At 46.0% G+C, this 24,779-nt stretch overlaps 2 protein-coding genes across 6 annotated transcripts in view; both read right to left on the bottom strand.

Moving 5' to 3' along the window:
• Window positions 1–11,928, bottom strand: part of KDM3B (lysine demethylase 3B) — a 62,081-nt gene extending 50,153 nt beyond the window's left edge. For 2 of the 3 annotated variants that reach the window (XM_059698501.1, XM_059698503.1), the window contains exon 1: window positions 11,636–11,927. In XM_059698501.1, the coding sequence (XP_059554484.1) occupies window positions 11,636–11,824 (189 nt within the window). In that variant the 5' untranslated portion in view covers window positions 11,825–11,927. Of the gene's footprint in view, window positions 1–11,635 lie in introns of all 3 variants that reach the window. The other variant, XM_059698502.1, reaches the window with a different exon arrangement.
• A 2,896-nt stretch (window positions 11,929–14,824) lies between these two features.
• Window positions 14,825–24,145, bottom strand: FAM53C (family with sequence similarity 53 member C). 3 transcript variants are annotated; one of them, XM_059698523.1, is made up of 5 exons: window positions 24,008–24,145; window positions 20,430–20,659; window positions 19,983–20,040; window positions 17,692–18,476; window positions 14,825–16,533 (listed from the first exon to the last, which is right to left on the bottom strand). In XM_059698523.1, the coding sequence occupies exons 2-5, from the start codon at window positions 20,505–20,507 to the stop codon at window positions 16,276–16,278; spliced, it is 1,179 nt and encodes a 392-aa protein (XP_059554506.1). In that variant the 5' UTR covers window positions 20,508–20,659; window positions 24,008–24,145; the 3' UTR covers window positions 14,825–16,275. The 3 variants fall into 3 exon arrangements, with proteins under 3 accessions (XP_059554506.1, XP_059554504.1, XP_059554505.1); XM_059698521.1 differs by lacking the exon at window positions 24,008–24,145 and adding an exon at window positions 23,552–23,837; XM_059698522.1 differs by lacking the exon at window positions 24,008–24,145 and adding an exon at window positions 22,862–23,030.
• Window positions 24,146–24,779: the final 634 nt, after the last annotated feature.

The raw sequence follows: 24,779 nt of genomic DNA, 5'->3' as shown, positions 1-24,779 counted from the left end.
CTCTTGCTTTCATCTCAAAATTCCTTTCATGGCCTATATGTGATTTACATTCATTTTAATGACATTAAACTCAAATCAATTTTTTAAAAATATTTTTTAAAAATTAACTTCAGAGAGGAAAGGAGAGGGAGAGAGAGATAGAAACATCAATGATGAGAGAGACTCACTGATCGGCTGCCTCCTTGACTCCTTTTAATTATCTTTTTAACATGCCAATCAGAGCCCTGTACAGCTTACTTAGTATTCTCTTCTTCAGTGGATAGAGTCCTGGGTTCAAATCCGGTCAAGGGCACATGCCTGGGTTTCAGGCTCAGTCCCCAGTAGGGGGCGTGCAAGAGGCAGTTGATCAGTGATTTTCATCATTGATGTTTCTATCTCTCTCTTCCTCTCCCTCTCTGAAATCAATGAAATATATTACATAAATAAGTTCTGAAAAATAAAATAAAATTTAAAAAAGGAGCAAGCTGCCGAACCAGTTTGGCTCAGTGGATAGAGCACCGGCCTCCGGACTTGGGGGTCCTGGTCAGTGGCGTGTACCTTGGTTGCGGGCACATCCCCACTGGGGGGACGTGGAGGAGGCAGCTGATCAATCTCTCTCATCGATGTTTCTGGCTCTCTATCCCTCTCCCTTCCTCTCTGTAAAAAATCAATAAAATATATTAAAAAAAAAAAAAGGGCAAGTTGCCGACTATTAGAAAGAGAGAGGGGTGGTTGGGGGACAGGAGGACGATTTGCATAGGAGAGCTTCAATGAAGGGGAGAAATAAAAGACATCTATTAAGATGGGCTCAAATTAAAAACAAATACACATCAAAAACAAAAAAAATCCCAATAAACAGTCTAGCAGTCATTTCTATGCATTTCTATGCAAGGGCCTCTCACAAACTGCACTTCAGGGAAAAGCCCTGATCTTCTTGCCTGCACTGGGTTACTGCCATTTGAGCTAGGCCTTTTATAAAGGAGTTCCCGGAATCCTATTTCAACCAATAGGACTGAGGCTTCCCCCCTCCAATCAGAGCTGTGCAGCTCTGGCCAATCAGAAAAGACTCTATTGTGACCAATCAGGACAATGCCTTTTGGATCAATCAAACTGAGGATTTGGAGTCCTCATTTGCATGAAAACGGACCAATCAGGGATCAGGGGCAGGGACTGCTGTCCATATAAGCCAGTTCCCTTCTGGCTAGGGGAGTGCAATTTCCCTGGCTGAGCTGAAACTCCAAAAGTAAAGAGATGTTCCATGGCTGCGCTGTATCACAATTGGGCTGTTTTACACTGTTCCCCAAATTGGGGATTCCTGTTGGCACTGAACTGGCGCCAAGAACCATCAGTTGGCAAGGGGTAATACTTTTAATACTTCTTAGACCTTAACAGGAAATGTTCCGAAATGTTCCTTATAAAAAAAAACAACATGCTTTTATTCATTTCATTGAGAGGAAGAGAAACATCAATAGTAAGAGAGAATCACTGACCAGATATTCTTTTTTTTTCTTTTAAAATATGTATTACTTTTATGCTTCAAACATTTTTAAAGGAAAGACCTTTGGGATCAGGTTGGAAGATAAATTATAGAGGGAAGAAACTGGAGCAGGCAGACCAATTACAAGCCAATGATAGCTTAGGAAAGAGATGAAAAAGACCTATATCAATTAAGACTGTATGAATGGAAAACAAACTATATTTTAGAAATTAGAAATAAAAATAACTGGATATGGTGATGATTGTGAGAGGGTAAGGGGAAATGGAAGACTAAGTCCCAAGGGTCTTAATTTTTCTTTTCCAATTTTCCTACCTACATTCTAAAAAATATAAATTGTTACAAATGATTTTATAGCCAAGGCGATGAAAAATTGCATGTCTAGAATACTGCTGTTTTCAAATAAAAAGTAAATTTCCATGGGTTCTTGATCAAGAGGTAGCTTTCTGAGAGTGCATCTTCACTACAGTACATTTAGAGAACAGAGATAGCTTTCTGCCAATTATCCCCAATTTTTCCTACTTTCTAACATTCTCAAATTATATGTTAAGTACCTGAATAGCACAGGGATGACCTGAATCAAAACTCAAGCATATATAGTACTTTTAGGGGCTGTGGATGGAATCATAAAGATCTAGATTTGCATCCCAACTTCCCCATTTCTTAGCATGTAGCTAGGAGCCAGTTACTTTAGCCTCTTTGAGCCTCACTTCCTTTCCTAAAAATAAGGACAGTTTAAGTACCTCAAAGGATTGTCATAGGATTAAATTAAAGCACAAAACGACTAGCAGACCATGGGTTCCTGATAAGCATGCATTCCTTAAGCAAACTCATAATACTGGTCAGATTATAAATTGGTACGACAAAAAAATAAGAAAATTGCTATAACAAGCATTTTAAATATGTGTATATCTTTCCATAATACCACTCCTGGTATTAATCCTAGGAAATAACTCTAAACATATGACAAACTTTATTCACAAAAATGTTCATCACAGAATTATTCATAAAGCCTAGAATCTGCAACAATTTCAATATCCAATGAAAAGGGGACAGTTAAATAAATTACTCAGCCAATAAAAATTGTAAGATTTTGCTACGGAGCACTTATTGTTTTCCTTTTAGTTACAAAAACAATACATGTTACCTGTGAGAAATACAGAAGCCCAAGAAAATTGAAATCACCCATAATACAAGTTGTTAGTAATACAGGGAAATAATTGCCATATTAACTAAAAAGCAAAATTCAAAATTGAAACTACAGTATTCAACTCTTTACAATTTTAAAAAATAAAAGATTAGTAGAATATGTATCAAAATATAAACAACAGTTTCTAGTAAGTTGCAACACCGCAGGAAATATTTTTCTTATTATTAAAATAATTTCTACATTTTGTATAATAGGCATGCATTACTTGAGAATCAGAAAAACAAAGTATCTATAGCTTCTAGTTTAACAACTCAGATGGAAATCACAAAAACCAATGGCTAAGGTACCTTGGGTTGGGGTCCCAAATATGAGTCCAATAATGTCAAGTTAGTAGGCCCTAGCTGGCTTGGCTCAGTGGATGGAACATCAGCCTGCGGACTGAAGGGTCCCAGGTTCGATTCCGGTCAAGGGCATATGCATGGGTTGCCTGCTCGATCCCCAGTAGGGGGTGTGCAGGAGGCAGCCGATCAATGATTCTCTCTCATTGTTGATGTTCCTATCTCTCTCTCCTTCTCCCTTCCTCTCTGAAATCAATAAAGAAACATATATATATATTTTAAAGTTAGTAGTAAGTCCATATTAAGAAAAATTATATAAGAAAAAAGCTTAAAGATCAATCATAAATATCTCACAACTGGGGATCTTAGAGTAGAAATTCCATAATAAATCAGAAGTGAAAGTTAACCTAATACTGGCTTCTAAATATTTTATTTTTTAAGATAGGGTGGTCAGAGAAGGCCTTTTAAAATAGTAAGAGCCCTGACCAGTTGCTCAATGGTTAGTGTTGGCCCGAAGACTGAAGGGTCTTGGGTTCAATTCCCGGCCCAGGGCACATACCCCGGTTGCAGGTTCAATTTCAGCCTGGTAGGGGCTCGAGAAGGCAATGCATCTCTCTCTAATGCATCTCTCTCTCTCTCTCTCTTTCTTTCTCTCTCTCTCCCTCTCCCCTGTCCTTTCCACTCTAAAAATCAATGGAAAAAATATACTCGTTCCTCAGGTGAGAATTTAAAAAGCAAAAACAACAAAAAAAACCCAACTTGCTAAAAGGAAAGAATAAAATTCTAAAAAAAACCCAAACGAACAGAAAAATGCATGTGCAATAGGGATATTGATGAACTTAACATCTTGTAGGGGAGATAATTTATATATTTTGTTATATATTTATAACAAAAAAATTAGATAAATATTCCAAATGAGATATCCACAAAGTGTTAAGGAAGAATAAAAAAACATAGTGGGGATTCAGAAAAGCTTTATAGAAATGTTGGAACCTAGAATAGACAAGCTTTCTTTTCTCTTTATAGGATTTCGATGGATGACAACATTAAAAGCATAGGGTAAAAAAGGGGAACAAAGCAATGGAAACCGGAGAGTCTAGGAAAGTGGAGGATCACCAGATCAGGCCTGCTTATTCTAAATATCCTTTTGGCAATACCCAATTTTCCTTGTCTGATATCATCTTTGCACACTAGGGATCCTTCTTATCTGTAATTTGGTCTCCTGAGTAGACTGTGAAGGGGCTCTGTGAATATCTCTGGATAGGTATATTTCTCACTGTAAATTAATAACTTTACATATGGATTTATAAATCAGTCTCCAGAGAGTTTGGTTAGTGAGACTCAGTCTCCTAGGGCCTGATTACCCCTGAAGACACACAAAAAACTGAGTTTCTGCCCTTGATAAACCGAGATCACGCTATATGAGTTACTACTAAACAAACAAGTAGATTTTACCCATTTATAGATGACGGTAAAAGATGTTCTGGCGGTAGGGATAGTGGGGGGAGAGCTTAAAAACCACCAACCTGTCAAAGGCACTGGAAAACTGAGAAGCAGCAACAGGTGCTGTGTCCCCCAGGCCTTGGGGAAGCACAGCTTACAGGAGCCCACCCCAGCTGTTGTTGAGAAAATCACTAACAACAGAAAACAACATGATACTTACCCACCATTTAGGAGGGTAAAGGGGAAACTAAATCAGAACAAGTTGGGGATGAGAACCAAGGAAATACTAAAGAAAGAAATAAGCCCTTGTCAGGTGGGGAGTTAGTAAAGCAACTCTTAGAAACAAATTAGCAATTAAGAGGAGAGATCTGATTGTGTTAGTAAAGGGAGAGGACAAAATGGCCAGTTTATAATGTGCACAGCGCCAAAACAAATAGAATGAAAAGACAAATTAAAATAGAGCTATTAAAAATTACACATACATATAAGACAAACTTAAAAACACACACACCTATATGAAGCACTTCAAGTGTCTGAAAAACTCAATGGTGGCTTAATGTTTCTAAAATAGACCCTTCTAAAAACAAAAAACAGTAACAAAAATAGACCCTCCTGCTATAAAAGAGTTAAGATGAAAAGTGTGCTTAGAAGGGTTCAGACTTAAATGTTAAATATTCCTTTATAAAGTCTCATTTTATTTAAAGTTCTCTAAATTGTACACTGATCCATAAAAAAACACATTCAATAAACAGCATAATTTCAGCTATCACTCAGATATTTACTTAACTTGAAATTATAGGCAATGAAAGGACATTTAAGGATAATTATTAAAAGCCATAAACTCCCATTTCAATTAGGCTTAAGTTTAGGTTTGTATACACTGAAAACATGGTATTACCCGGGACACCTGACTATCCTATATAATAAAAGTGTAATATGCAAATCAACCTAATGGCCGAGCAGTGGGATGATCATCTGGACGACCATCCAGGAACACGCTATGACACCCACTGGCACCAGGCCAGCCAAGGCGGGTGCAATGTGACTGGTTGGGGGCCTGGCAATCACCCCACGATCGCCCCACAGAGGGAGGCCCAGGACACTGGCCAGTGGGGCGGTCAATTGGGGGGCTCCATGACTGCCCCAAAGAGGGAGGCCCAGGCCACCGACCAGCAGGCTGTGGTGGGTGGGCAGGGACTCCCACTGCGAGGGAAGCCCAGGTACCAGGTGCCAGTGGCCAGAGGGAAGCTGGTGCCGGCAGCCGGGGGAAGGAAGGCCCACTCTTGCATGAATTCCATGCACTGGGCCTCTAGTACTTATTATATAACTAGAAACAAAGTAGAGAGTTTTTATTTTAAAGGCCAGCTAACCTGAGACAAAGAGGAAAGGCTGGCAGATGAGGTAAAAAGTAAGTATGTAAATAAATAAATAAATAAATAAATAAATAATAAGGCAGATATGCTTTCTTTCCTCTTGGAAGACTCTAGATGAGCCGCGGGTATCCGGCCCATTTGAAATGAATAAAACTAAAAAAAAAAAAAAAAAAAAAAAAAAAAAAAAAAAAAAAAAAAAAAAGACCGTACCCTTTTATGTAATGATGTTTACTTTGAATTTATATTAGTTCACACAAACACTCCATCCATGCTTTTGTTCCGGCCCTCCGGTCCAGTTTAAGAACCCATTGTGGCCCTCGAGTCAAAAAGTTTGCCCACCCCTGCTCTAGATAGAAGAAACATGGTACTAGCCCAGACACTGGTATAATTACTACATTATCTCAAATTAAAGGAAAGAAGTATCTTAGAATCCACTTTTCTCCCAGATAAATATGAAATATCCTATCTAATAAAGAGGGAATATGCTAATTGACTCCCCTGCCCTCAAAGATGACAGCGCCCATAGCCAATAAAAAGGGAATATGCTAATTGACTGCCACACCCTCAAAGATGGTGGTGCCCACAACCATTAAGGAGGGAATATGCTAACTGATTGCCATGCCCTCAAAGATGCAGCGCCCACAGCCACAAGATGGTGGCGTCCAGTCCCCTCAGCTCCACTGGGGTGGCAGGCACTCAGCAAGACTGGGCCCTCCTGCCTCTGGAGATCCCCAGTCCCTGGGGCCGCCTGAGGCTTGTGCTGCCGGCAATGGCAGCAGCAGAGGTGTGATGGGGCTTTGTCTTCCCCTGATCACCAGGTCGCCTCCCACCCCTGAGGGCTCCCGAACTGTGAGAGGAAGCAGGCCGAGCTGAGGGACCCCTCCTCCGGTGCATGAATTTTCATGCACCAGGCCTCTAGTCTATATAAGAAAAGCCTAAGTGCCTGTTACGGCAAAACGACCAGTTGCCGTGATGCGCACTGACCACCAGGGGGCAGATGCTCAATGCAGGAGCTGCCCCTGGTGGTCAGTGCCCTCCCATAGGGGGAGCACTGCTCAGCCAGAAGCCCGGCTTACAGCTAGCGAGCGCAGTGACAGTGGCAGGAGCCTCTCCCGCCTCCGTGGCAGCACTAAGAAGCAGCAAGCAGGTGGGAGGTAAGGAGCGAGGGCTCCAGGACTGCGAGAAGGCACAGGCAGGGCTGAGGGACACCTCCCCCCGCGCCCCCCCCCCCCCCGTGCACAAATTCTGTGCACCAGGCCTCTAGTTAAGAGAGAAAAAATAAGGCAGAACCTGGCGGGTGTTGCTCACTGGTTGAGGGTTGACTTATAAACCAGGCAGTCAAGGTTCAATTCCCAGTCAGGGCACAGACTGGGGTTGTGGGCTCAATCTCCAATAGGAGGCGTGCAGGAGGCAGCTGATCAATAAGTCTCATAACATGTTTCTCTCCCTCTCCCTTCCTCTCTGAAATCAATGAAAAACATATATTAAAAAAAAGTAAGGCAGGTAGATATGCTTTCAGTCTTCTTGCAAGTTCTGGATAGCTGAGATAGCTAAGAAATGCATTCAAAATATCAACACTACCAAAGCATCATTTAATTCTACCATACAGCAACGAAAGGATGGTTTATTTAATAAAATGGTGCTGCCACAATTGGTTACACCTTAAGAAAAAAAGTCTCATCCCTCCACAACCTGTCATTTACAAAAATATTTCACATGGACCAAAGATCTAAAATTAAAAATAAATACATGAAAATATTTAAAAATTTGAAGAACCTTTATATAGACTCAAAATGTGGTAGCTCTACCCAAGCAAGTAAACCCAGAAGTCATTAAGAATGGTGATATAGCCCACCGGCATGGCTCAGTGGTTGAGTGTTTGATCTATGAACCAGGAGGTCAAGGTTCAATTCCCGGTCAGGGTACATGCCTGGGTTGCAGGCTCAATCCCCAGTGTGGGGTGTGCAGGAGGCAGGCGGTCAATAATTCTCTCTCTCTTCATTGATGTTTCTAGCTCTCTCTCCCTCTCCCCTCCTCTCAGAAATCAATAAAAATGTTTCCTTTCCTCCCTTCCACTCTCTATAAAAATCAATGGAAAAAATAATCCTGGGATGAGGATTAACAACAAAAAAAGAATGGTGACATAGAAATTTTATTTTTCTGTGTGGCAAAGCAACTCATAAACAAGTCAAAAGACAAATGAGAAAATAATTGCAACATACTTGACAGGTAAAGGCATTAATATCACTAATATGCACAGAAGTTGTACAAAGTGATGACAACTCTCATTTTTTCAAATGGACAAAGGACAGGCATAAATAACCATGCAGGAGGCAGCTGATCAATGATTCTCTCTTCACTGATGTTTCTATCTCTCTCCCTCTCCCTTCCTCCCTCAAATCAATAAAAATATATATTTAATAAAAATAACCCATAAAAGAAATGTAAAAGGCCAATAGACATAGAAGACTAGTGGTCATGAAAATGCTAGGTACTATTTTTCACCTATTAGATTACCAAAAATGACAAAGATGATACAGAGGATGGCAAGGGTTAGGCGACACAAGCATTGCATGCATACTCTGCTGGTGGGAGTATGAAATAATATAATCTTAATGGGAAATAACTTGGCACTACCTAATAAAATTAAAAATACATAGATTCAACCCAACAATCCCACTCCTGCATCGCTGAACTACAGAAATAAAAACCATAATTAATTACACAGAAATAAATACAAGTTTATTAATCACAGTATTGTAGTGCCAAAAAATTTAAATAACTTGAATGTCCTTTGTAAGGGAGAATAAATTATGGTACAGCCATATTATGGAATATAATGTAGTTTTCTAAAAGGATGAGTAAGAGCTATAGGTACCGATGCCCATGATATGTTAAATGGAAAAAAGAAAATAAGCAGGCTTTAAATATTGTGTAGCATCCCATTTGCTTTAAAAAGCAACCATATATATATATATATGAATGAATGGTTTTATATTTTTTGTAACAGTATTAAGAAAAACAAGTGAAACCTTCTTTGATAAGCGGGAGCTGGTTTAAGGATGAATATTGTTGGCTTTTCCCGGTATACTTTTGGTTGTTTGACATTTTGCAAAATGTAAGCTTTGCTTTCATAACAATTAAAGGAAAATCCACCTTCTTTGTTGTGTTTTGGTGGTGGGGCTTTTTAATCAACCACGCCAACATCTGTGAAGGTCCCAAGGTCTATACAACTTATATGGACCAATAATGATTCAGGAACACAAAGAGGACAGTGAGTTAAAAGAGTTAAGAGATAAATATATATAAATTCTTTAAACTAATTTTGCAACAAGACAAAAAAAAAAAAGACTTAAAAACCCAGCAGGCTTATTTTGAACTACTATAAATAAACTATTCTTAGGGGGGCAGGGGAAGCTGTTTTCCTACTTAATCTAAAAATCTTAGTAGTTGTCAGCATGGCTTTGATGATGAAGATGCTCACCTAGCAACTTATCAACAAATCTCCCAATCAACAGGATCCTGACTCTCTTTTTCTTCATAATTCAACTTAAGGTAGCACATGGCTTTGATACTGTTTTCCAAAAAAAAGTGTTCATTAAATGGATCAGGGCTATATTTTGAAAGATTTCTGAATCAAAAAGTATTTATAAAGAGGATATGAATGGAGCCTAAAATTGAGAAGTGTTTTCAATCACTTCAAAAACTCATTTATCCAACCCTCACTCAAACTTAACAGGGGGCGCCCTGCTATGCATTACTCAAAACCAAGCATGCCTGAAAACATCTTAAACATAACTGAATGAAGATCTGCCCAATCACAGGCCAGCTGCTTGCAAACTCCACCCTTGAGTACAGGAAGAACACTTTTGATTGGAAGATGGTTGTGTTTACTACGGTGTGGTGCAAATTGGAAAGGCCCACATGTCTAGGGTCCAAAGGAAAGCTCTTTAATGAAAAAGGAAAACAAACGGCCAATTCTGATCCTGTATTAGTCATTGTCAATAACAGAACCTCATCATAGCAACAGCAATTCTTGAGCAATTTTGCAAACTGGTGAAAATTTCTGAAGAGTATTTTTGTTGGCTGTTTTCTCATCTATGTCCCTTGATATTCATACAAGCACAGTGTATTCTCAAAACCCAAATCTGCCTTTGCTTCTAATGCATACAGCACCATGCAAGACCTCAATATCTAAGAATCACTGCAACTTTCACTTGGTGTGAGAAACAAATTCCATGGGCCCAGTAGAAAAATCATTCAGTATTGGGTTTAATAGGTGTCCAGCATCTCAGTGAGCTTCTAAAACCTCTGCCCTCAGGGAGCCCAGTGAACAATAACCTGCAGGGGTAGCCATTTCAGGTGCCGAGCTCATTAGCAATTCATGTAATGGAGGAAACAACTAGAATATAAAATTCAGAATGAAAACCGAGGCCTGTGGTCAAAGTTTGCATATAATGGTGGATCTTAAGTATGTTTTACATTCAAGGGGGCAAATTACTGGATCTCACAGGGACACTTCTCCCCCATCCCAACCTAGAAAGCAATCTTTTTAAAGAAAGCACAGAGGAATTTAAATGCAAATATCCTTAATCCTCCTCCTCACACCCTTATATTCCAGACATCCTTTTACAAATTTGCCCCAGGCAAGCCTCACAAATGTCCTCAAGCAGCCTTTTCTTATGTGGCAGGGAGAAAGATAAGAGCAAATAAACTCAAACAGCAGAAGCAAAGCCTAAGCCGGTCACCAGTCAAGCAACCCATAAAGCTTGTATATGGGGGAGGGGGAGGGTGTAACACCACGGATCAATAGGAAAATTAGTAACAGAAACCTACAATATTACGACCCAATCTCCTAAAATGTGTCCGCGTTTATAGCGAATACAAGTTCACCAAGAAAATGTACCTTCTGCCTACTGATCCATTACACTCCAAAAGAATCCTGCTATTTTTCATAGCCTCATTTCACAAGAGACGCTAAGGCTGCTTATCAAAATGAGGAACTCAAGAGGCTTGCCAAAGCTCAAAGACAGTATTTTTCTTACCGCCACATTAGCAAAAATAGCACATCCTGGTCCCGAATGCCAGTTAAGTTCTATTACTGAACAACTTTAATCACAAAAGACACCAAGGCAAGTACTCCGGAGCGGTCAAGCCCCAGCACAAAGTTTCAAAACAAAACCTCTCCCTCCCAAGGTTAGGAGAGTAGCCGAGTGGAGAGCAAAGACGGGTCTCAATCGTAGCAAAAACTGCAGCTCCTGTCACCAGCGGGGCCAGGAGAACCGAGCCCCGGAGCCCCGAGAGCCGGCTTCTGGACCCGCCAGGCTGAGCCCGGCTCCGACGAGGAGGAAGTAACCGCCAGATAAAAAGCCCTGAGCAGCTCCGGCGGCAGCCTCGGCGCTGCTCACGACTGCCCACGTTCCCGCCCCACTCGGGCTCCGGGAGGGGAGCGGGGAGCAGGGAGCGCCGGGCACCACAGGTCCGCGGCTCCCAGGGGCGGCGGCAACACCGGCCGAACTCGGAGGGGCCGGGAGCCCGGGTTCTGGAGCCTCTGCCCCGAAGGCGTGGGAGGGGGGCTGCAAAAGGGTCGCTCAGGAGGCGGGGCCTGCGGGTGGAGGCAGCAGCCTCGGCGCCCTGGCCGCCCCCCCCAACAGGGAAACCGGGGCGCGCACCCCGACGCGGAAGCCATGCTGGTCAGAACTCGGGGTGCTGAGGAGCCGATGGGGGGCGCTAAGGAGATTTGGGGGCGCGGAACTGGGTCACCCCCACCCCACCGCCCCCTCACAATGGCCCCCGGGGAGGCCGCCCGCAGGCCCCGCAGCCCCGGCCTCGAGTGCCCGCCTCGGCCGTCACTCACCGCTAAGTCTTGGGGCACCGCCCCGCTCATGGCCCGCACCGTGCCGGCCCGCCAGGCCCGAGTGCGCAGCGCAGGCCCGGGATCTCCGCCCGCCGCCGCCGCCGGCACCGAGGCCGAAGCCGAGGCCGTGGTGTCCGCGAACAGAAGCAGCAGCCGCTTGCCCACCGGGGAGGCCGCTGCGTCCGCCATCGCCAGGGCCGGCCGGACCCTCGCTCCCGCCCGCCGCTTCCCACCACCTTCGCCGCCGAGCGCCCGATCCGCCCGCAAGGCCTCCCTCCGCACCACCCGCGGCCGCGGCTCCCCCCCACCCCCCCAACAGCCACCACCAACCACCGGCGCCGCGCAGCGCCCCCGGTGGCCGGGAGCGGAGCCGCAGCCTGGGCCCCGCACAGCGCCCCCCGCGCTCTGGAGCGGGGTGGCAGCTCCGGGCCCCTCGCAGCGCTCCGCCCCAACCTCCCCAGGGCCTGCAGTGCCTCCTGCGTCGAGGAGGGGAATTGCAGTTTCGTCAGGGGTGGGGAACTGGGCGGGTCCTTCAGTCCCCCAGGGCACCATCAGGGTCCCAACCTTCCTTCAGGGGGTCCCATATCTTAGAAGGCTTTAGCTTACCCTCCTTGCACACTAAAGACTTTTACTGGGGTGGGGAGCTGAGGGGCAAGGTACCTAGAATGTTTTGAGCTGAGAAGTTAACACCCCAATTCCTATTGATTTCCTATCCTGAACATGCACTACCCTATCTGCCATTGTCTTTTAGGAAACTTTCTCGCCATTGGTCCATCAGACAGTACCTTTCTACTCACGGGCCCATAACATGGTATCATCCCATTCTATGTTACCATGACTTCATAGGTTCCTTTCCAGTTGACCAAGGTGTTACATCCATTGGATATGATACTGCCACTCTTGCCACTGGCCAAAGGCCAGTAAGCTTCCAGCATCTTGGTATTGTGACTTAAACCCATAGAGCTTTTTCCCCTTCCACGTCTGCCAATGTTATTAAGTCCAGGTGTTTCTCAGCTCAACTTTTAGGGGAATTGGAAAGGGACCAATGATGGGGATTCTTTTTTCTGGTTCAGCAATAGTACCATCTTACCATGGAAGTCGTGGGGCTGGGGATAAAGAAAACGCCACCACCTCAATCTGAATTCACATTAAGTGTGGGAGATCTATAGCTCCTGTTAGAAAGGGGATGTAGTGAAGAGATACTGAATTTTTTGCTTAGGTTGTTTTCACTCCAGGCAATGGAAAACCTCAATCATTAATGTTGGTAATGTCAGAGACTAGCACAGGTTCCATGGTATTATGGATGCAGAGACTGAGTATACAGACCAGAAAGATAAAGGGTCTAGTATTAATTCATGATTGTTACTCTAAAAGTGGCTATTTCTTTCACAGATCTGCCCTACAGACAGGAAAGAGCAGTAGCTGGTTCTTTCACCAAAACTAATGTACCTACCCAGTCATCTGTCCATAACCTTGTCTTTACCCTTGACCTACTTTACTTGTAGCAAAAATTGGGGGCAGGGATGGAGAGTGGGCACCAACTATTGACTTTAGTAAAAGTACAAAACATTTAGGGAAGTGAATCTAAAATTAACCCTGTGGAGCACCAAGGAAACATTTCTTTGGATTTTTCTCTCTCCCTATTTCTTGTAACTTTCATTTCCTATCGCGAAGCTGGGGCCTAAGAATGCTTTCCTTGGCCAAGAGACACCTCTTAAAGCACATGGTCCACAAGTTGTAGTTAGTTAAGAAGGAACAAGGGTGAATCCATACAGGATCTGGCTTGTAGCTTTTCTATAAAAATCCACCACTAGAATTTCCTCCCATGTGCAGCTCTATTTACTACCCATGTTCAAAGCTGGCTTCTCACAGAACAGAAACAGAAATGTGCCTAAGCTCAGGGATGGGGAGGCAAAGGTGGGAAATTCATTCAACGAATGTGGCAAGCACTTTTCATGTGCCAGTAACTTTTTAAAGTGTTGGGGATACAACACTAAATAAAACAAAACCATTGCCCTCAGGGAGTTTACATTCTTTTCTACATTATGACTGGTAAATGAAATCATATTTGGCCTCACAAGTCAATAAACAGTAGAAAAACCCAACAGAAAAATTGAACAGAAAGGAAAATGGTTGGGGAAGAGTCATTTTAGATGTTCACACTTTAACCCTGCTCAAACAGCAGTTTTGAGGAAAGAAAAAAACCTATAATGCTGAGCTTCTTTAACTACATTCCATTGCCCCATCCCTTCTAAGCCCCTCCCTTTATCTCTAGGGCAGTAATAGTACTATCTTTTTAGAGTGTATTTTCATCCCCTCTAAGGTTCCTGCTCCAGGTAGTCAAGCCAATCCTGTCCTCTTGCACACTTCATTGGTATTCAATAATGAGTGCCACCAATTTGAAGCAGGAAACTGGGACGGAGGCTAAGCAACTTGACTCTTCTTGTTGCCTGGCAAGTCAGCACCAAACTGGTAAAGAAAGGCTATGCCTTAGGGACAGAGGCTCCTGCCTGGATCTCTAAGCAGCTACACTTCACCCACACACATTGGAAGAATGCTAACGTAGGAAGAAGAAAGGGTGGAATAGAAAGATCTAAAGAAAGAGTGAACCACACAGCTTCTTTCCACAAATGAACATTCAATGGAAGCATCAGGGAAAATACCACCTTCTAGTGCAAAAGAGAAGCTCTGCTGGTAGGATAATTTTACAAAAGTAGTTATTTTTAAGATGCAGAAATTACCTAAGTCTTTGAAATCTGAATTCTGATGACTAAATCTCCATCTTTTTAAAAAAGATTCCCGGTCAAGTCTCCCATCATGACTTTTCCCCACTTCCCAAAGCCTACACACCAGTCTGGACAAGTCCCTGCCTATACCATCAAGCATTCTCAGGAAGCTAGAATGTATTAACATTTCACTTAAATCTCTTAGAAGTGAGAGTGATAGTTGAGAAGCGGAGACAGAGACCAATCAAGACTGCCAGAAATAACCCAGGCCTTAACAGAAGCCTAGGCCATAGGATATGATTGCTGTGGCCACATAGGACCTACGGACCAGATACTGCCCTTGAAGGGCAAAGGCCCAGCCATGCCGTAGAGAGGAAGGGGCTGGAAGAGTTAGGTGGCCTTCTCCCTGCTTCCTCTTTGCCTTTCTTTGTGGTGATGGGAAGAAGACACTGTAATACACAGGTTGCTTGGGAAAATGGATTATTCTAATAAAACTTTATTTTTTCAAACACGGCCACAGAGGCAGGACCTCATGTTTAACACACACACAGACTTATGGATTTTTTTTTAATATAAAACAAAGTTTACGAAAAAATTTTTTCCACTTTTTGTATTTGTAATCCCATTAGCACAGGGACTTTGGCAGCAGGTGGGAGTGAAGGGCAGCTAAAGCTGCCACTGGGCAGTCACCGGGCACAGGAGGAGAGCACCAGCCTGGGAGTGGCTTCACTCACACACGCAGGAATACTCACCTACTGGTCAGCCACACCACACACACAACACAGATGCAGATGTCTACCCAGCGTCAACCACAGCCCTGTAGAGATGCGCTACACTCTGGGTAAGCCCAATGTGTGAAAATCCAAATAGTCAAACAGCTAAAGTAGAGGGAGGTTGCTTGCTTGCTTTACAAAAGAAGCAATCACAGGCTGCTTTTAAATGGTCAGCAGTCCAAATGCATCAAAGGTCAGAGGGTGAGGGGAAAAAGGTCCCATCAGTAAAGAGGGAAAGAAAGAGATGAAGCCCTTCAACCCTGCCTCAGTTACCCACATGTGCTTGCATCTACTTAGAGAGTGAGAGAGGCAGGTGGTATACAGCCTAGGCAATCTGATAAGAAGAAAAGGCCAGCTCAGAATCAATGTGAAGAGCCCTCTCCAGCCCCAACACTAAATCTATCTAGGGGAGGGGGGGGTGGGCCTGAGGAAAAAACCATTGGCTGAGGTCACAGCACTTAAAAGAGCTTGCAGTACCCCCAAACAGAATCCTTTGCGGAGCCAGTGGTGCTTATGGATCATAAGCCTGGTTCCAAAGCTACTTAGGAAAAAGAAAAACTTGGTGCCCTCCTTTTGACTTCTTTAACAAGCCCACAGCCCCATGAAAACTCAAGATCCTGGGGGTATCATGATGCTCTACTATTAAGGAGCAACTGCCTTCCTTCCCTAAGGCTACGCAAACACACCTTTACACCTTTCCTCAAGTATACTCCCAAGCACACACACACACTCACACACAATTTCTCCAAGGAGGCTGAATGAACCCCCCACCCTGGCCAAATTCTAAGACACAAGTGCCCTTTGAAGCAAAGGGGCTAGTGAAATTCCCCGAGCAGGGGTCAGCTGACCCCTTCCTTCCCTGCCCACTGCTTTCTCATTGGCAGGGATACTCACACTCAGGGCCGCCATGGGAAGGGTCTGCTCTGGGGCTGTCCCTCCCGCCACCAGCTCTGTTTATCTTGTCCCGGCCAGTCTCTCGGCATGGTCGAGCTTCCTGGAGCGAGATTTCCAGCTGCCCTGAGTGGGAGCCCTCCACTCATCCCCATTCCCAGGCTGGGCCCCAGTCTTGGAGCCTCGACACTTGTTAGTAGCCGTAAGAGAGTCAGTCTGTGTGGCCCCAGGAAGTAGTAGCCTCTCAGTTTTAGTTCTCCTCAATCAGATTTAAGTCCAGGTCCCCAAAGTCCTGCTGGCACAGTGTCCGCTTACTCAGCGCCTGCCGCCCCCACCGCACGGACCCCTCCTCCTCCTCTTCGCTTTCACTCAGCACCTGGGAGGAACCCCCAATGGGGCTGCAGGAAGCAGAGAGGGGTGGGGGGCTACAGGCCATGAACCACGGTGGAGAGATGCTGCTGCCTTCCCGGGCTGTTTCTTGGAGACAGACACCTCCTGAGTATGGTTTCTGTCAAATAAACAACAAAGTTAAGAAGGCAATGGAAGATGATAACATCCCAGAGCACCCTGGCCCAAGCTGTATTTCAAAGTGTCCTGTCCCTTAGTTACCCTCTAAGGCACGAATCCTAGGCTTTAAGGTGAGGTTTATGAACTCACTGATAAAATTCAGAAAATTCAGTGACCATGTAACATTTCTTTGAGGAGAGATCTCAGTTTCTATCCAATTCAAAATTATAAGCTTCATGTGGGCAGAAATATCATCTGCCTATTTCACTACTGTAATGCCAGAGCCTATACAGTCAGAGCCAGGTACATAGTAGGTATCCAAAAAAATGTTTGCTGACTGGTTAGATCAGTGATGGCGAACCGGTGACACGCGAACTCATTTTTTTGGTTGATTTTTCTTTGTTAAATGGCATTTAAATATATAAAATAAATATCAAAAATATGTCTTTGTTTTACTATGGTTGCAAATATCAAAACATTCTATGTGACACGGCACCAGAGTTAAGTTAGGGTTTTTCAAAATGCTGACATGCTGAGCTCAAAAGGTTCACCATCACTGGGTTAGATGGATGACTGTCAATAAGTGTGTAAGTTCGCAGAGGTTTGTGACCCAGTGGTATAGCAGGAAGAATATGAAAAAGTGGGCGAGTGTGTAAGACGACTGCACTCATACTGGGAAGTCAAAAAGATCTGCTGAACAGATGAAATGTTGCAGCAGCCTGTTTTAAGCTCTCCCAGACCCACTTAAAGCAGTGAAGGGCAAGTGGCAAAACCATCCTTGAGCACAAGGAGGGGGTGGGGCAATGATGATGGCACTCTGTGGCTTATGCGTTCTGAGAGTAGAGGGAAAGGGTCTCTAGCAAAACCACCTGGGAATCCCTCTTGGGACGTTCAACATGGGTCTCACCCCAGTTTCTCTGGAACCTCCAGGACTGAGGAGTTTCACAGGACATGGGACTTCAGGATTCAGTGCTAAAACCAGGACAGTGCTGGGCAAACTGGGATGGTAGATCACTCTAGTGAAAGCTCAGACAGAAAGGAGCTCCGGGGGAGGCCCTGCCAGGAAGGCATGGAACTAGGGCAGCTTAAAAGTGAAAGAGAACACAGTCCCTCTGCTCCCATTCAACCATTCAAGCTTCCTTAATCCGGCTGGTCCCACCTGATTCATCTTGTCAAAGTCCAAGGAGGGCCTTAGCCGCCGGGGGTCCTCCTCGTGGCGCCGCTTCACTCCAGCTTTTCGGGCATCCAGATCACAAGGCTGTGAGCGGCTTCGAGGAAGGTTGCGGAGGCCCCGGGGTCGCCAGGGCAGCTCTGGGGAGGATGCAGGGGAGCTCCGGGCAGAAGGCAAGAAGCGGCTTGCCTGTGGGCCCAGGCTGGGTGATAGGGAAAATCGACGCTGGGGTGGGCAAGGGGACAGGGATTCAGCATCACTCTCCCAGGAGCCACTTTGGGGGGAGGCAGCGCAGGGTTGAGAGGAATCTTGGGTCAGGGCCAGGCTGAAGAAAGGTGGACTGTAGGGTCTGTGGGCTGGGGCACATTGAGAAGAGGCACTGGGAGCTTGGAGGAACCTGAGGCTGGAGACCCGCTTTGGAGGGCTCTGGTGAGGCACCTGCGGCCCACCCCCTCCACCACTGCCTCGGTGCTTGATGGGAGTCCACAGCTTGGAGGGGGCAGGCCGCCACACTGGCTGCCAGCGAGACAGGTCCACGGGCACTGAGAGTGAGCGGCAGTGCCTCTTGGATGGAGGGGTTGGGGGCACAGGAAGCTTCTCTGGGTCGGGGGGCTCAGGGCTTAGAACTTGGGAGAGGGGCTGCTCCGGTGGGGAGCTTCCCCGGCTGGGTGGTCTGAGGTGCAGGCTCAAGCCTGACGGGTGGTAGCTGAGGTTGAGGCTGTCCTGGAACTCGGCACAGGAACAGTGGGGCAGGCCCCTCCAGGAAGCACCTTCTGGAAGGCATTCATAATAAAATTAATATTAATGATAGCTAATATATTTTTAAGAGCTTACTATGTGCTCATAATGTAATGAACATTTTATGTGAGGTTTCCCAAAAACCTATTATTATGCCCATTTCACAGATAGGAAGTGCAGTAACTTGCCCCAAGTCATGTAGCAATCAAATGACCAAAAAAGGATTCAAATCCTGGTCTGTCTGATTCTAAAGTTAGGTCTTTTAACCGCTATGCTATTCTGCCTCCATTATGACGAAACACACGAAATTGAAAATACACTCTCATACAGCGCCTTGCCACTCCCTCTCAAAGGTAAAACAATAGAAACAAACGTTGTCTGTGTGCCCTGCTCATCCCTCACTCCACTCAACCTAGACCTACTTTGTTCCCCAACCGCCCAGCTGGCCTATCCTCTCCTTCCTTAGCCTTTCCCCTTTCCATGTCTCAACAGCACCAAAATAGGAGCTAGGGTTACCAGGGAGTAAGAGGTAATCAAACAGGTAAGAGATCACTTTTATTGCTAGGGAGGGCAAACAGGATGCAAAAGGCCTTTGATAGTGGAACCATGCTTGGGAAACCCTAAGACTTTGTGCTACTCATGTTCCTGCGTCTGGTCACCCAAATATGTTGACTCCTTTCCCATAGGCCTGCTCTGAAATTCAAACAGATTGGTGGACTGAGGGGTGGAAGAGAAAATGGACTAAAATGAATGGTCCTCACTGAATTCTAACCAAAACTCTGACTTCTGGGAGGCAGCTCATTAAGAGACAAAAGGACCTACTCCAAGCTCCTCTGGCTAGCTGACTGCATTCTGCAGAAACTAGATATTTGGAACAACTGATAAGTATAAGAAGTCATGCTTGATGGAGAAAACCCACACTTAACATTTTCAGCCAACAGTTCTGCCCCCTACTAACCTCCATGAGGGCAGGGACCATGTATCCTATTATGTACTTAGAACATAATACCTGGCTCACAGCAAGTATTTAATAAATCAGAGGAAGAAATTAAATGAAGATGCTTTTGCCAACTTACTTTCCTGGCCAGGTATCCTAGAAAAGAAAATGAGCTGCACAGCAGCCCAGCATCATGGGTTAAAGTTCTGGTTGTACAATAGTGATGCCTGCCCCCATGATCACAGACCCTTTGATTGAATAATTCATAATTTATACCTCAGATACACATTCACATGTGTAAAATGACTAACATGTACAAGGCTATTCACTATGGTCTTGTTTGGAAATAACCTAATGTACATTAATAAGAGACTGGTTAAATAAACTATGGTACACCCCTACAGTGCAACAATGTAAAACAAGGAAATGTTCAACATTACATAATGATATGTAAAACAGAGACAAGTGCCCATCTCAGAAGGTGACCCTGGAAAGAATGTTAGGGAGGTAGGCTACCTAGTCCTGGTCACTGGAAACCAATGAAAGAAATACGTGGATGGAAGCATGGGCATACACACATATACGCAAACACACAATACCTTACCAGGCACAAGCTGGAAAGGGTTCCCACAGTTGGAGATGTCTGCATGATCAGGCAAAGGCTAGGAGAGAGACAATATCCACCATGATTCAGGTTCAGGACACAGATTTCCAAGAAGCTCTGTTCAGCTCACCCCTGCAATTCCTGGGCTATAGGGATGTTAGGGACTCTTAAGTGTTCTCTTCTTGTCTTCCCAAAGTTAGTGAGTAAAATAATGCACATCTTCCAATATTTCAAACCCTTCTCCACCCAAGTTTTGGTGTCCCTTCTCTATCAGTGGAAAAATCCCTGCTCCCTTCCTTTTGGGCTGGGTTTCTTGAGCTTTTAGTGGACTCTTCCAGTATAAGTACCATGACTCATATGGCATAGGACAAGGGTGAAGTAGTAGCAACAAACAGCCTCTGTAAAGGGGGAGGGGGTCGTGGAGAAGCAGGAAGACTGGTCTTTTACCAGACTGATGCTGAAGCGTGTGCATTTCAGCTCATCCAGAGTCTGTTTCTGTAGCTGCTCAGTGATCAGGGTTATCATGATTCTCCCCAGGATCTGACTTGCACACTTTGGAGCAAATGATGGATGTCTTCCCTGTTGTTCTTCCAGACCTCACTCGTGAGCCGTCTTCTGCCACTGCAGCACCATTCTAGCACCATTGGGACTTCCCTCTCCAGTCATGCCTGCTGAGTCTGCCAATTACAGAGGGACCAGCCCCAAGTGATATTAGAGATGTACCTGGTCCAGAGATGGAAAATGCATGGCACACATAGCACAGCATCCCTATGCCAGGCCTCTGGCAGACATCATTAATCGATCACAGCTTTTTCCTGCTAAGCCTAAACATAGCCTCAGACACATTATAAGCTTGGCAGTCCAGATATCTAGTAAAATGAACTGAAGTTGGCAAGCAAATTGAAACCTATTTGCCACTCCTAACTTGGTTCATGCTCTGCTGTCTACCCAGAATACAGGCACCACTTAGAAAACAGCTCAGGTGAGAAAGAGGAATGACCAAATGGTTATTTCCATCCTGATTAGCCCACTATTTTCTTTATCAGAAGCAAAGAGAGGTACCTTTTACCTAGACTACAGAAATAATAATAGGAAACAGGAGGAGCAGTGGTTATAGGAATGACTTTCTGCTTCAGACAAGAGTCAGTGAGGTTTTAAGTTCTTCCTTAGCCTGACCGGCTGATATAATTTTCCAACAGATACTGTATATATTCTCTTATAAAATGAGAAGAGGATAAGGAAATGGTACTAGGGTAATTCCAATTACATTTCAACTCTATAGATGTTAAAAACTCTGTGACTTTATTCAACTAAGTTTTTAGCCTGATCTGACTCAAAAATCATGAATACAATTAATCAAGACTCTTTCTCAGGTCAATTTTGGTAAAAACAAACTAATTCTGTCAGATAACAGGCTTTAAGCCCACGTAATTACTCAAGGGAGGAGGGGAGGTTACTAGTGTCTTCATACTATTCTGCCTATTCCCAGAAGTGACTAGCAGGCCGACCGCTCACCAGAGGGTATATGTAGCATTTGCTAGTAGAGAGAATAAACTATCTAGAAATCTCAATCCTGGTCCTATTTGCTGTGGCAGTTTTGGCAAATCATTTAACCTGTCTTAGTCTCAATTTACCCATGTAAAACAGGCTGAATAATCTTAATCTGTCACATCCAACATAACAGACAATACCAAAATGTAAGAAGCGTACCATCTGGCCTGTACAAACCAGTCCACATAGGCTGTTTCTCATCCCTCCTGTTTGTTGCTCTACAAAGCCTCAGGCTGCCACAGGTGATGATAACATTAAGAGGAAGGCAACCAGGTTCATCTATTTGATTAGATGCCAACCGCCATCACCTCAATACCGACAGAAGCCCAAAAGGGCTCTTCTGTGACCTTGGGGGGCAAGATCACTTTCTACTTTTACAAAAAAGGGATCATCTCTACCCCACTCCCACCTCAGAGGGAGGCAGGCCACAAGGAAAAGCAAAGAAATACACGTGGACATACTTGGAGTTTTTTGGAAGAAAGGTGTGGGAGTAGTCAATCATCATTATAGTTAACTATCATTTTCACACATAATTATTACAACCCTGAGCGAAGTTCCAGCTTCTTGAGAGCTCTCTTCAGCCGCTTCCCCTACTATGTTCTTGTGGGAGAAGCTAACGCTTCTATCACTTCTGCTCTTGGTTTCTTAACTCTACCCTCAAAGATGAACCAGAGAGGAAACCGAACTGCAGGCGTTTACCCTAGAGACCCTAGGCTTCAGGCTGACAACAGGCTGACCAGGCATGAGGAGCAGAGTGTGAAGCAAAACTCTTGCAAGCTTTTCATGAGGCATTTGGCCAAACAGCAAACTCCCAGTCCTCTCTGGGATCAAGTGAAGAGAGTGATTTCGTGTTTTGTTTTGTTTTTTGTTTTCTTCTTCTGCGTTTTAATTGTTGGGATGTGGCCACACACGGCGGTAATTGGAACAATGCAACTACCACCACGCAACCGATCCTCTCCGCCTGAGTTTCCTCAAACAGGCCAGGCTGAGAGGGGGAACAGAACGGAAGCCATAAGGAATCCAACCAGGACACAAAAGAAGGCAAACCAGCCCGCGAGGGGCCTCCTCTTTCTCGGGCAGGCAGAGGGAAAAAGTGCAAGAAGCCCTCTCTTGCGCCTTCCTTCCCCTTCCATTTTGTGTCTCCGAGGGGCAGAGACTACCCTGCACGTTCACTTAAACAAGTTAAAACTTCTCAGCTGAACTGGCACGGGGCTCAGCCCTGCAGAGAGCAGCAGGCCGCTAGGCCCTCCCCACCATCCCACCAGGCCCAGCTCTCAATCCAGCTTACCCCCACCATCGGCCCCCCGAAATAAAGGTCGGACCCTCACCCCGCGCCCTATTGGATGGCAGTCACCCCTGACATTCGGGTTGCAGGGATGCTGAGGTCGTGCTGAAGCCCGGAGAACCCAGCATCAAGTCAGGCTCATGGGGAGGAGGCGAGTCACAAATCCTCCGGGGACCTTCCCTCGGGTCCCAGCCCCAACCCTCTTGGGGGGACTGAAGGAAAACAGGAGGAAGCAGGGAGGTGCATGAACAGGTAAGCGGGGTCTGACTGCTCTTCCCCCGGATGGCTCTGGTGGAGAGAGGGGCGACAAGTGGGGCGAACCCCTCCCCCCCGCCCCGATGAAGAAGCAAGAGGCTAGGGGCCCCCCCCCTCCAATTTCCAACCTCCCCCTCGGTTGCCCTGCCTGTCCCCGCGGGGTGGGGCATGGGTCGTCCGCGGGCCCCTATGGGGGCGCCAGGGCTCGCTCGGGAGGGGGCTTGTCGCTCCTCTCTTCCCAATGAGCCTCCATCATCCGGCCGCGGAAGCGAACTCAGGACGCAGGGGATGGGAAGGGTCTGGGACTCGGCGCTCCGCCACCCCTCCCCCACCGGGTCCCGTGCTCTCCCCGCGGAGGCGGCCGGCGAGGCCCAGGCGCGCGGGAGGCCGGGCTGGGGGAAGGGAGAGAGGGAGAGAGGGAGGGCCGGCCGAGGAGCCCGCCCCGAGGCCCGAGCGCCACCTGCCCTCCGCCACCTACCGCGGCTCCTCCAGCTCCCAGGGCCGCGGCCGGAGCAGCTCTGAGCGCTCCGTTCACCCCACGGTGCCCTTAAAAGGCGCCGGCGCGAACCAACGGGCCCCTCAGGAGAGTGGGGGAACCTCTCCTGCCCCCCGAGTCCCCCCGAGCTGTCCGCGGGGGCTCGAGACTCGCGTCGCTTCTCCCTCGAAGCCTTTCTTAGGTAGTGCTGTCAGGGAGGAGCCCGGTTCTTTGATTTGAGGATGAGGGCGGTTTCCTCACTATGGAGTCACCCCCTGCAAAATATGGCAGAAGGTGGACAGGCCCAGTTGGAGGCACGTCTCGAAAGCCGCGGGGGAGGCCGCGTCAGACGAAGGTAAACAAAGCTATGGCTCCCGTCCTCCATTCCTCCATCGGGCCACGGACAGCCTTCTGATCGGCTCGGGCCGCTTAATAAGAAGTAGCCAAGGCCCCTCTCACCTGCTCTCCTCTCGCACCTCCTCCCGCCGCCTCTCTGGAGGAATCCCCGTTCCCCCAGCAGAGGACCCGTCCGCGGCGCGAAGGCTTCTGGGAAGTGTAGTCCAAGCGCCGATTAGGGCCTGCTCTAAGTCCCAGGAGCCCCTCTTCCAGCGGCCAGATCGGCTCGAACCTTATCACCCCAGGACTTACTACAGTTGGGGGGCTGTTCCCGTTTGGTTCTGTGATTAGCCCTCAGCCAAAAACTTTGTAAAGCTGAGGAGGGCCCAGCGCTGATCACTTCTTTTCCTCCCTCTACGCACCGCCCCCCCTCAACAGGATGAGGTAATGGGATTGTGATTATGACATCATAGGCGGCTCAGGAACCCGCGTGGGAGGGTGTCGGGGGGAGTACGGTAGTTACAGCTGGACCACTTTCCTTAAGACGGGGAGGGAGGAAAAAGGCAGATGGGGAAAAGGTGTGGATGGTGCTATATTTCCTCTTCAGGTAGAGTAAACCACCTTTTATTAAACCACCACCACTGCCACCACAGCCAAAGTTTAAGTCCTTTTTGAAGACAATGTAGACGTTAGTAGGTAGTAGATGAAGAGGTTGCGGAATAGGTTTCTGGTTCTTATGTAAATTTGAGTCTCATCAATCAAAGAAGGTTTAGAGAGACAGGCAAAACATGGGAAAGGAGAGGTTTTAAACAATGCCTTCGTGTTGTGATCTCTTTGTAGGGCAGAATTTTAGATTTTTAATCGATGGGAAAGTAACAGTCGTGCAAGTAAATCC

This window comes from Myotis daubentonii, chromosome 5 (assembly GCF_963259705.1).
Source record: "Myotis daubentonii chromosome 5, mMyoDau2.1, whole genome shotgun sequence".
In the NCBI taxonomy this organism is placed as follows: domain Eukaryota; kingdom Metazoa; phylum Chordata; class Mammalia; order Chiroptera; family Vespertilionidae; genus Myotis; species Myotis daubentonii.
The sequence above is the reverse complement of the archived record's forward strand: the minus strand, read 5'-3'. Positions and strand labels throughout refer to the sequence as shown.